At 35.8% G+C, this 13833-nt stretch overlaps 1 protein-coding gene across 3 annotated transcripts in view; it reads right to left on the minus strand.

Annotated features, from left to right (window-relative positions):
* The window catches only part of LOC150079221 (uncharacterized), a 229452-nt gene that overhangs the window by 65935 nt on the left and 149684 nt on the right, over nucleotides 1–13833 (minus strand). For all 3 annotated transcript variants that reach the window (XM_090383647.1, XM_090383648.1, XM_090383649.1), the window contains exon 7: nucleotides 3082–3249. In XM_090383647.1, coding sequence (XP_090239773.1) covers nucleotides 3082–3249 — 168 coding nt within the window. The remainder of the gene's footprint in view (nucleotides 1–3081; nucleotides 3250–13833) is intronic.

Genomic DNA, 13833 nt, shown 5'->3' on the forward strand with positions numbered 1-13833 from the left:
TTTTGGCAGCTAAATCACTGGACATCTAAAATTACTCTGACACTCGTTGGAGATAATCTTAAATTTGTGTGATTGCAATACTCTAACCTTAAACCAGTGCCTGGAGAGAAAGAGCCCCCCCTCACTATTATGGCACTGCATCATATGCTGTAACAGGAAAATCATTGATTTCATCATGAAATGCAGTAGTTGTATTTTGTAATTCTGTCAGATCTGTTCAATTACATAGTACTGACTAATTCATAATCTTTTTGGTTCTACAGTAGTCTTTATATGGTTGAAGTCAACTACAGCATGCCATACCAACTTACACAAATCCACTACCATGGTGTAGTCACATCATTCTACAAATTATTCAAAGTAACCTAACCTTCTTTCACAAAAAATTCTCTGAAAAAAGAAAAGAAAAAAAAAAAGAAAAAACAGAAAAAAAGAAAAGAAAAGAAAAAAAAGAAAAAACATTAAAACTAACCTAATCTTTTAAAAGGAAGCACAACTAGATCAACACAGAACAAACTACTCTAAAAACAGTAACAAAATCCAGATACATTTTTTCCCCAAATGTTGTAGTAGTGGCATGTGATGCAAGAAAGCAAGTGTATGAACTTACACAGTACCAGCAAAAAAAAAAAAAAAATTACAAAACAGTTACCTCTAAATGTTTGCCCAGTTCCTCCTTAGATTTATTTGACCTATCAACTTCCACGACAGATGTAAGTTTGTTCTAGCAATTATCCACCTGCTGGCTAAAGGCAAATTCCCAAACTTCTATTCTGCATCTGTCTTTCCTCAATTTTAATTTATGACCCCTTCGGTTCGTAATCTGAACAAGTGGAAGAATCCCATCAGAATTTAGCGTGCCCGACCCATTCGAGGCCTTATACACCAAAATCAGATCACCTCGCAGGTCCTACCATTGTTTTGGCACATAATGGACTATAGCTGCCATTTCGCCGTAAAACATACAACAACCTCGCAGGTGCCTAGTCTCCAAGCCACTGCAATTTGCAGAACTTAAGCCTCTCTTGGTAAGAGGATCCCTTAATTCCCATCACCAATCTTGTTGGCCTTCTCTATACAAACTCAAGCAAATCTACATCCTTCCTAAAATGAGGCCCCCAGACCTGTACACAGTACTCAAGGCTGGCCTGACCAGCCTTGAGTACAGAGGGACAATCAACTCCTTTTCCCTGCTAGCAAAATTCCTGTATATCATTGACAAAACCCCATGACCTGCCCAGGAGCCTGTCTGCATTGATCAGAAAACTTCATATCTGACTGCATAATTACTCCCATGTCTTTTTCATTTTCTACCACCTTAAGTAAGGCACCTCCGTAGCCAGGAGCAGCAGTGCGTAGCACACTCTTCTTGATTAGACCGGGGTTCGAGTCTGTGGCCGCCAAATACGGAAGATGCGAAAAGGTCAGGGAATGACCACTGCATATCCCCGGAGCAATATGGCCTTCTTTGCTAATGCTCCTAAAAACCAAATAACGAACAAACAATAACCACTTTAAGTGTAGTACCACACAGTTGGTACGTTTCTCTGGGGTTACTTCAACCCACCTGCAGTACTTTGCATTTGTCAATGTACAACTTCAGTTGCCACTTCTCAGCCCATCTGCCCAAATTTTCTAGATCCTGTTGCAGTAGCACACTGCCATTAACAACCCTGCCAACCTTTGTATCATCTGAAAACTTTGACACTAAGCCTGATATACCTTCATCAATATCATTGATAAATATACAAAACAATAGAGGACCCAACACCGAACCCTCTGGGACTCCACTAATAACATTAGTCCATGAAGAGCAGCACCCATTGATTACCACCCTCTGTCTTCTCCCACTCAATCATCCTTTATCCATTGTAGCAACTTACCCTTAACAGCATTCTGCTTCAATCTGCACAGTAGTGTTCCATGCGCAACAGTGTCAAAAGCTTTCCCGAAATCCAAGTATATGATATCAAAATTATTTTTTGCATCCAGTTCCTTTGTAACCACATCATAATATCCAATCAAATTTGTCAGACAAGACTTTCCCTTAACAAACTCATGCTGTGTCTGAATTATTGCTGCAGTCTTGTCTAGATGATCCTGCAATGCATCTGTAACCAGTGACTCCATTATTTTACCTAGTACAGAAGTTAAACTAACTGGTCTAATTACTTGTGTCACCCTTCGATCTCCCCTTGTGAATTGATGATACATTTGCCCATCTTCAGTCCGTGGGGTACCAAGTCCAAGGATGCTGTCATAATTATGGGAAAGGGTTTGCTTACGTCCTTTGCCGCCTCCCTTAATATAACTGGATAGATCCCATCCACCCCAGGTGCCTTTCTTATGTTTAACTTCGACAATTTCTCCTTCACTTCATTCTCAGTTATTACAAAATCATTAAGTACCTTGCTACAATTTGATAACCTTCTGGCATTTTCAAACCTTAACTGCTCATATGTGAACATAGATGCAAAATACTCATTAAGTTTGTTTGTTATCTGAGCAGGATCATCAACAGTTGAACCATCGATATCAAGCGGACCAATCAGATTCATCCCCTTCCTTTTAGTTTATATGAGTAAAGAAATCCTCTGCCAAAGATTTCTTGTAACCTGCCTAGCCTCCTTTGTGACTTGATCACAGACCATCTGATATCGGCTTCTGTGTCGTCTGATAATTTATATGCATCCCATGCATTTTACTTCTCTGCCACAAGTCTCATTAGTTCATTTGACAACCATTTAGGCCAAACCTTTTGACAATATTTCTTAACAGGTATGAAAAACTTTTGGTAGCTATATATATTAATATAAACATACTAATGTGTTCACTACATAGAGTTAACATGAGTGGAGCAACCTAATTTTGGTTTTAAGCATTAAGGTCCATAATTGAAAAAAAAAAATAATAATAAAATAAAATAATAATAATAAAAAAAAAAGTTTAATATTTGAAATATAACAAATGACTAAAAACAGAAGAAAAATAAAGTCACTAGAAAACTAAATATCAGAAAACTTCGAACAAAACTGGAAGAGTAGATAGGCATGAAAGATATGCCTCATTCATATTTCTTACCTTCGGCGCATCTGCATCTACACCACTTTGACTCCCTTCTGTGTCACTGCGAGGACGGCGTGGTCTACGGCGGAAATAACGCCGATAAAATCGCCGTGGGGGACGGCGCTGACCAGTTCCTCGCTGGCTACTCCTGCTTTCATCTTCATTTGGTTCTTGTAATCCACCCTAATAAAAAATATTATATAGGAAAAGTTTGATTCATAAAAATGAGTCAATGAAAATATTTAAGATTTATTTATTTTAAGGAACACTATGTACTACAATAATAGTATTCAGGTTTCACTCAAGTTTCCTTTGGCATAGCATAATTACCTGCTCCATTTAAGATGTCTTTCAACAGTAAAGACATGTATTAGGGACAAATAACAAATAAGCAGCTTACTACTGCAGATAAATCCATTGAGAGTATGTGTGGGGGTCCCTCCCACAAATTTTCAAAAGCAGTAGGAAAGGCTTTGTGGACTGTTTTTTCATGGAATTTTGAAATACAGTAAGTTTTTCATTTTTTTACTTTTGTAAAAAATGAAAACTTTGTACATAAATGCTTTAAAATACATATTGAGTAGTGTGAAAGGATCATTTTAATGTGCAGTATGTTAACAAGGAATGCAAACAAAGTTTCCAAAAATTGCAAACTTTGACATTATTATAACGGAAGTCAAGCAGGCAAAGGCAGATTATGAGAAATCTTTGACTAAGGATGCAAAGAAAAACAGCAAAGAGTTCTTTACTTATGCAAACTCTAGAAGGAAAGGGATGAATCAGATTGGTCCGTCCACTTGATATCGATGGTTCAACTGTTGATGATCCTATTCAGATAACTAACAAACTAAATGAATATTTTGAATCTACATTCACACATGAGGAATTATTTGGGGAGGGGAATGCCAAAGGTATATTGAACCCTGGTAGTAAGCTAGATAATCTTATAATAACTGAGAGTAAAATGGAGGAGAAATTGTTGAAGATAAACACAAGAAAGGCAACTGTGTGGACGGAATCTATCCAGTTATTAAAGGAGGTAGCAAAGGAAGTAAGCAAACCCTTAGCCATAATTATGACAGCTTCCTTGGACTCAGGGGAGGTACCCATTTACTGGAAATGTGCAAATGTGACCGAAATCCACAAAGCAGGATCAAAGGGAGTTTAACTTCTGTTCAAGGAAAATTAATGGGAGGCACTGGTTAAAGAAGGAGGTGCCTCTGTAGCCAGGTGTCTAATTAAGAAGCGTGTGCGTAGCACACGCTTCTTAATTAGACCGGGGTTAGAGCCCGTCACCACCAAATACAGAGGATGCGGAAAGGTCAGGGAATGACCACCGCATATGCCGGAGCAATATGCGCTTAGTTGCTAATGCTCCTAAAAACCAAATAACAACTGGTTAAAGAAGCACTGCGGGATTATCCCTTGTATAAGGCAATGGTCAGGCCACACCTTGAGTACTGTATACAGACCTGGAGGCCTCACTTTAAGAACTATGTAGAGCTGTTGGAATGACACAGAAGGGCAACAAGATTAGTGAATGGAACAAAGGGTTGCTCTTGCGAAGAAAGGCTTAAGTTTTGCAAATTACAGTGTCTGGAGACTCAGCACCTGCGAGGTGATCTGATTGAGGTGTATAAAGCCTTGAATGGTTTGAGCATGCTCAATGCTGATGGGATTCTTCCTCTTGCTCAGAATAATTGCCTGAGAGGGCATAAATTCAAATTGAGGAAAGACAGTTGTAGGATAGATGTGTGGAAATTTGCCTTTAGCCAGTGGGTGGTTGATTGCTGGAACAAACTTCCATCTCTCGTAGAATTTGATAGCTTAAATAGATTCAAGGCAGAACTAGACAAACATTTGGAGCAGGTGGATGAGTGAAATGAGAAGGGCGAGTGTTTTTTTTTTTTTTTTTTGGCTGATGCTATATAAACTTGGTTTCTTGCATCACGTGCCCTTGCTAATAACCTCATATTCTGAAACATTTCATGAGTTGCCTAGTCGTATTTTTGAACAAATAACACTTCCCCAATAGAAAAGACTAGTGTTATTTATTCTCAGATTAAAGTGCCACCACTCATATGATACCATTTCAGGAACCTGTTCCCTCAGTGGGTGGGTAGACATGCAGTCTCTATAAGCAAGCAACTCAGACGTGAAATATTTTCACAATATGAAAGATGACTAAGGAAATTAACTAAAGCAGTTCATGGCTTTAAAGCCTTGTACTGCAATAATTTGCTAACACACACTGAGTAATGCCAAAGCACCATTTTTAGCACAGAATACAAAAACAGCATCAAGTTGTCTAGTTGCAATGACACGAAGTTGCCTAGTCATGCATTTTCGGATTAATAACGCTTTTCCAATAGAAAAGCTACTTTTGCCTTTTCTCAGTTTTGAGTGCCACCACTGGAGGTGTGCAAATGTATCTCCAATTCACAAAGGGAGATCAAATAGTGAACAGGAGTAATTACAGACCTGTTAGTTTGACTTCTGTTCCAGGGAATATAATGGAATCACTGGCTAAAGAAGCATTGCAGCAGAGGCAGAGTAAGCGACCGTGTAGGGCCTGAAATACTAAGGGGCCCCGAGGTCTTAAAATGTCCTTTCATTAGGATTAGAGGAAAATTATGTTTTTTGTATACAATCAACCCTCCTATAACGCGGTATTATTTAAGCTTTTGAAGGGAATTTATTTGAGTTTTGGCGGGATTCTAACTGTTAACTGGACATCGGGGGATGAAACTAGTTAGCATAAATAGGCCCAAATTAAGTAAATATATATATATTTTTTTAATTACACAAAAAATTGACTCCTCCCAAAATAATAATTTGATTTAAACACTATTTATGATATGCAGAAAGAGGGCTACATATAAAATAAAAATTTGAGGTTTGTAACTTTTTTTAGTTACAAAGCAAATTGCCCTGACAGGCCGCTATTTTTCATAATGAGATTTTTTTTGTAAGAAAAACGATCATAATTCAGAAAATATAAGAGATATCAATAATTTCTTAATTATCGCTGGTCGGGAGACTATACAGTAATTTGTAGATTTTTTTTCAGAATTTTATGTCCAGTGGTTACGAAATGTGACAATCAAAGGGTAAAAATGGTGGATCTTTGAAAAAAAATATTTTTTTTTCCTTAAAGTGTAATATATGGTTGGAAAGATCTGATTATGTAGAATAAGTCTGAATTTTTTAAAATTTTATTCACTAAAAAATGACGGTGTGGGAGGGCATGAAAGTTTTCATTTTTTGACATTCATTGTACCTAACAGCATTTCGTAACCACTGGGCAGTAAATTCTGAAAAAATTCTCCAAATTAATGACAAATAACAACGATATTGATATCTCTTGTATTTTCCGAATTATGACTGTTTTTCTGGAATTTTCAGTGACAAAACTAGCAATTTTTTAAGATTTTTGAACTACTCCAAAAATAATAATCCGATTCAAATTTTCAACACAATTTCTGATATGCGGTCAGAGGACTACATATATGGTAAAAATTTCAAGTTTGTAACTTTTCTAGTTTAGGAGCAAAGTGGCTCTGACATCCAGACAGAATGATAAAAGTAATAGTGTTCCTTTTCTACTTTTACGGAACCCTAAAAAGGAGCCTCTTTGAAAGAAATCAAATGGAATAAGGGAAAACAGAAATTGGCTGATATTTTCAGAAACAAGCAAAAGTGTTTACTGCTACCCTTTCAAACTCTTTTCAACAATAAAGTCTACATTAATAACTGGTTTACAAAACTGGAGATCAATAACTGTTATTTTATTGGACCACAAAGTTTCAAAAGAACACATCAGCCACATGTACTATGTATAAAAGATTAACAAAATTCAATAGAATTGATACTCAACTATTACAGGAAAAGGAAAAAGAAGAATGTTACTGGAGAGAAGTGTTGAAAAGAATTGTATCAACAATAAAATTGCCGAGTCGCTTAGGATTAGGATTTATGGGTCACGATGAAAGCAAAGATTCCAATAGGAAAGGAAATTATTTAACCTGCTTGGAATATCTAAGCGAATATGATGAGTTTTTGAAGTTACATCTACAAAAATATGCCAACCAAGGACGAGGAAATGTAAACTATTTATCTCATTATTTGTGTCGAATTTGTAGGTCTTATTGGAAATCAAGTAAGAGCAGAAATAATTGCAGAAATCAAATCTGCGACTTATTATAGTATAATTGTTGATTCCACTCCCGATGTTTCGCATGTCGATCAACTAACTTTTGTGATATGTTTCATCCTGTGGTAATATAATGGAAAGATTTGTGGAATTCATTCCCATAGATAAACACTTCTTCATATTTGGAAGAAGAAGTTTTGCAAACTTTAAAAAAATTAGGAGTGAATATTAAAAACTGTCGAGGACAATCATTTGATAATGCTTCTAATATGTCAGGGAAGTACTCAGGTTTGCAAGCACGTATTACAGAACATAGCCCAAGTGCGGTTTTTATTCCGTGTGCTAATCATTCCTTAAATTTAATTGGAAATTTCGCTGCAGAAAGTTTTAGCGCTGCAATTGAGTATTTTATATTTGTGCAGAATTTATTCAGCATTTTTTTTCTGTGTCAACCCATCGCTGGAAAATTTTAACCAGAAATCTAGAAATGTGTAAACATTCCGTCACAGTGAAAAGAGTTTCTAATACAAGATGGTCAGCAAGAGCAGATGCTGTATTAACTATAAAACTTAGTTTTCACCCATGTTCTTCTTTTTCACCCATGTAAAAGAGGCTTTAACTGAAATTTGTAATTCAGAAGAAAAAAAAAAAAAAAATTACCATAGTGGAGGCGACTTCACTTCTGAAGAAAATGGACAAATATGAAACCGCCCTAATGACAGTGATTTGGAATACTATTTTACGAAGAATAAATGCTACTAGTAAATCACTGCAATCAGTGGAGTGCGAACTATTGAAAGGATCTACCCTACTGAAGTCTTTAGAAAATTTTATCAATAATTTCAGAAGAATTTGAAAAAGAGGTAACTGATTTATCAGGGCTATCATTTAATGTGGAAGATGGACAAACTCTCAGACAACAAAAGAGAAAAAATGTTTTTTGATGAAAACAAAAGTCTGACATGAATTTACAATAAGAGAAAATTTCATAGTCAATTCATTTTATGTCATATGTGATAACACCAAGGCAGAACTATCTCAAAGAACTCAGATGTATGAAGTTGTTGTAGAGCCTTTTCGAATATTTTTTGATTGGAATTTATCAACAGAAGAAAAAACGCAATAAAAAAGTTTAAGGATATTTACAAAAATGACACTGATGTTTGTAATTTTGAAAATGAATTGACCATTTAATGTTTCTAAAAGAAAACGAGGACACCATAAAAACCACACCAGACATCTATCGAGTGGCCAAAGAAATGTCTTGCACATTTCTGAATGTCGAAATATTATTGAAAATTTTTTTAATAATTCCTTTATCTAATGCGTTAGGAGAAAGATCGTTTTCTGTTTTAAAGCATGCAAAAAATTATTTAAGGAGTACTATGGAAGAAGAAAGATTAAATAATATGGCCATTCTGTATATAGAGCAGGAAATTAAGTCGAATTGGCACTGCAAAAATAATTGACGAATTTGCAAGAAATAAAGCGAGACGGAAATTCATGCAAAAAATATGAATGTTTTTAATAAATTCATTTAATGTGTTATGGTATGAAATTTTTGATTACTTTTCTTTTGTTAATAACTTAATGAAAATTTTTTTTCTAACTTGAGTTTTAGGGCCCCGAAATTTTTACCGCTTGGGGGCCCCCCACTTGGCTTGATCTGCCTCTGCATTGCAGGATCATCTAGACAAGACAACAGTAATAATTCAGACACAGCATGGGTTTGGTAAAGTGAAATCTTGTCTGGACAATTTGATTGGATACTATGACGTGGACAGAAAGGAACTAGATGCAAAAAAAATAATTATGATATCATATACTTGGATTTCAGGAAAAACTTTTGATACTGTTGCACATGGAAGACAACTGTATAAATTGGAGCAGTATGGCATTACGGCCAAGTTGCTACAATGGATAAAAGTAGTGTTTCCATATTCCGGACAGATTAATCTTCGGGAACGAGAAATCAGAATAAGTTATTCTTTATTTTTCATACTATTTTATTTACGTCATTTTAAATAATCATGAGTGACCATAATAATAAACAGCGAATTATTTTTATGTGGTAGGTTATACTAAGTGTCAGAGGTTTTCTGTAAAAAATAATAAAAAATAAATGTATGGTTTATTATTATTATGAACCAATACATTGTGACAAGATTATACATTTCAATAACATATAAAAGTGATCTTTACTCAATATAGACATTTGATAATAGAAAACATTAAAAGAAGGGAACATTAACAAAATAAATGCCAATAAAAATCATTTAAAAAAATTGAAAGATAATACCAAATATTGAATATTTAAAAGTTATAATTTTTGAAATGAAATTTTAAAAACACACAAAGCATTGATTGCCCTATCTGATAGTCTTGATCTTTGTTTTGTGACAAATATTCCAGACGTAGAAAAATTTTTCATTTTGCACTGACGTTGGTCGAACTGTTAAGAGTGCATACAAAAGCATCTTCAAGTTGGGCGTTCCGAGTACATGTTGCTTTATGTAAGCTCACTTCCTTTTTAACGATGAAACCATTTTGTCCACTTGCCCTGATTTGTTTTGTCGTTGATATCAATATTGCTTTTGCTAATTCAGATTTTAGATCAATTTGATTTCTTGTCAGAGTATTCCACAACAACATTCACATCATCTTCTATTTGCATTTCTTCTGTTAAATCACATTTTCCTTTAAAAAGGTCTTTCCATTAATGATTTTGCCAATCAAGCTATTTCATTTGTTTTTTTTTTTTATGAAAACCCCAAACACGAAAGGTATCAAAACCTATAGTACATAGTAACGTGCATGGGTTGAAGGGTATGGGGGGGGGGGGATGCCAGAAACTTCGTTCTAGAGACTAAACATAGAAACTAAACACTTCAAGTCTCCAATAAGCAAGGTGGTGGTATTTCACCGGTTGATGAAAGTCATCTACCATGTGTTTTGCCAATAATTTTGCCAGATTTGCCTACTCTCACATAAAAATTTGCTTCATTACAGGATCGTGGTTGTAAAAAAAAAAAAGTTATCCTTTTCCACCTCATAAACAACTAACATTTCTTAAATATTTAATGAGGGATACTAGATCTTTATTTCTACATTTAAGCAATTCATTTCTAATTTCTTTTAAAAGCATACTTCTCAAAGCAGAATTTCCTTTCCAAATTACTAAAAAGAAACTTAAATTCCTTTGTTTGTTAGAAGATTTGTATCACGATTACTTAATGCCTCAACTGCTAATAGAATAGGTTTTAATCAATTTAACATCTCTTGCAATTTCATAATATTCCTCTTTACTCTGTCATAAAAATTTTTTTTATTGAATTTAGGATCTTTAAACATCCTTCTATCATTCTTTCTAATGTGTTCCAGCTTGTTTTACAGTCCAAAATGACTTGTAGTTCCATTTTTTCATTCTTGATTATTTCCTGCTGCAAAAGAGAATTTCTCGCTGAAGAATATTTCAACAGTTTTACAATTGAAAAAGGCTGTTTAAGCATGGATAATGCACTTCCAACATTACTACCCAGTATGCCTGCACCATTTTATTATATCTCATATTGTGAATACCTTCACAAAGAGTTGCCTAGGTATTGCACTACTTCAAATAAGTAACGCTTCTTTAGTAGAGAAGGCTACTGTTATTTATTCTCAGATGGGCATGGGCACCACCAAGACGGCATCATTTCGAAGCTGGTTGGCTTCATCATCGGTTGAGGTTCCCGTTGCAATAGTGAAAACATTAAGAATTTGCAGATAAAGGAACTATTAGGTGGCAGTGATCACTGTGTACTGATGTGGGATTTACTTAAAGATATAATTACCATCAGGGGTAAAGGAAAGGGTTTTTGCTTCCATAAAGGTGACTATAGTGGTCTCAGACAGTTTAAATTTTGTACAGTGGAACCAACTGATGTTACAAACAGAAAATTCTAAGTGGGAAGAATTCAAAGAATTAATAGTGGAAGCTACTAAAATGTTTCATACCTATTAAGAAATATTGTTCAAGGTTTAGGCCTAAATGTTTGTAAAATGAACTAATGAGACTCGTGGCAGAGAAGAAAAATGCATGGAATGCACATAAATTATCAGGTGACACAGAAGCCTATGATATATATAAGCTAGTCTGTAACCAAGTCACAAAGGAGGTTTGGCAGGCGAAGGCAAATTACGAGAAATCTTTGGCAAAGGATGCTAAGAAAAACAGCAGGGACTTCTTTACTTATATAAACTCTAAAAGGAAGAGGATGAATCTGATTGGTCCACTTGATATCGATGGTTCGACTGTTGATGATCCTGCTAAGATAGCAAACAAACAGTGAATATTTTGCATCTACATTCACACGAGGAGTTAAGGTTTGAAAATGCCTCAAGGTTATCAAATTGTAACAGGGTGCTTAATGATTTTGTAATAACTGAGAACAAAGTGGAGGAGAAACTGTTGAAGTTAAACAATTAGAAATTATTTAGAAAGGCATCTGGGGTGGATGGGAACTATCCACTTATATTAAAGGAGGTGGCAAAGGAAGTAAGCACACCCTTAGCCATAATTAATGAGAGCATCCTTGAACTCAGGGGAGGTCCCCACGGACTGGAGATGTGCAAATGTGTCCCCAATTCACAAAGGGGAATCAAAGGGTGACACGAGTAATTATACCAGTTAGTTTAACTTCTATTCCAGGTAAAATAATGGAGTCACTGGTTAAAGATGCATTACAGGATCATCTATACAAGACAGCAGCACTAATTCAGACACAGCATGGGTTTGTTAAGGGAAAGTCTTGTCTGACAAATTTGATTGGTTATTATGATGTGGTTACAAAGGAACTGGATGCAAAAAATAATTTTAATATCATATACTTGGATTTCAGGAAAGATTTTGACACTGTTGCACAGAGAAGACTACTGTACAAATTGGAGCAGAATGGTATTAAGGGTAAGTTGCTACAATGGATAAAAGGATGGTTGAGTGGGAGAAGCCAGGGGGTGGTAATCAACGGGTGCTGCTCTTCGTGGACTAATGTTATTAGTGGAGTCCCACAGGGTTCAGTGTTGGGTTCACTGTTGTTTTGTATATTTATCAATGATATTGATGAAGGTATATCAGGCTTAGTATCAAAGTTTGCAGATGATAGGTTGGCAGGGTTGTTAATGACAGTAATGGCAACTGAAGTTTAACATTCAAAAATGCAAAGTACTGCATATGGGTAGAAGTAACCCCAGAGAAACGTACCAACTGTGTGGTACTACACTTAAGGAGGTAGAAAATGAAAGACCTGGGAGTAATTGTACAGTCAGATATGAAGTTTTCTGAGCAATGCGGACAGGCTGCCAGGGCAGGTCATGGGGTGTTGTCAATAATATACAGGAATTTTGTTAGCAGGGAAAAGGTGATTGTTCCTCTGTATAAGGCAATGGTCAGGCTACGCCTTGAGTACTGCATGCAGGTCTGGAGGCCTCATTTTAGGAAGCATATAGATTTGCTTGACTGTGTACAGAGAAGGGCAACAAGATTGAGGGGAATGAAGGGATCCTCTTACCAAGAGAGGCATGAGTTCTGTAAATTGCAGCAGCTGGAGACTAGGCACCTGTGAGGTGATTGGATTGAGGTGTATAAGGCCTTGAATGGGTTGAGCATGCTGAATTCTGATGGAATTCTTTCACTTGTTCAGATTATGAACCTAAGGGGCATAAATTGAAAAAGGACAAATGTAGAATAGATGTGCAGAAATTTGCCTTTAGCCAGCGGGTGGTTATTGCTGGAACAAACTTGCATCTGTCGTTGTGGAAGTTGATAGGTTAAATAAATTTAAGGAGGAACTGGACAAATATTTAGAGGGGACTGTTTTGTAATTTATTTTTGGCTGATGCTGCATAAGCTTATACACTTGCATCACATGCCACTACTACTAATACTACCCAGTTATGAACTATAACTCCACAACATGAGATGCTTGATGGTGTACATGGTTTAATCTAAATATTTCTTGATGAAATGTTAGAGTATGAAAAAGGCTAGTTAAGCAAGGGTAATGAGTCTCCATCATTTCTACTACCCAGGATGTATACATACATCATTTTATTATATCTTTTTTATACTCTGACATTTCGTCAAGAAATATTTAGATTAAACCATGTAACACCAAGCATCTCTCATATTGTGGGGCTATACTTCATAACTGGGTTGTTACTATTGCAACAGGGTATCTGCCCACCCACCCACCGATTATGAAGCCAACCAGCTTTTAAACAGCGCCATCTGGGTGGCAGTGCCCATCTGAGAATAAGTAACAGTAGTCTTCTCTACTAGAGAAGTGTTACTTATTTGAAGTAGTGCAATACCTAGGCAACTCATTGTGAAGGTATTCACAATATGAGTTATAAAACAATGCATGCATACTACGCGGGTAGTAGAAATGATGGAGATGCATCATTTCTCCATCATTTGTACTACCCAATAAATAGTCATGCTTAAACAGCCTTTTTCATACTCTGACATTTCGTCAAGAAATATTTAGTTTTACAATTTTTCTTATACGAAAAATTGCTGGAGAGACATCTTGTAGATCATACTGATCGGCTCTGGCTAAGTTATCCGAATAAGA

Source organism: Mastigoproctus giganteus, chromosome 10 (genome assembly GCF_048544385.1).
Source record: "Mastigoproctus giganteus isolate SK-2022 chromosome 10, ASM4854438v1, whole genome shotgun sequence".
Classification (NCBI taxonomy): Eukaryota; Metazoa; Arthropoda; class Arachnida; order Uropygi; family Thelyphonidae; genus Mastigoproctus; species Mastigoproctus giganteus.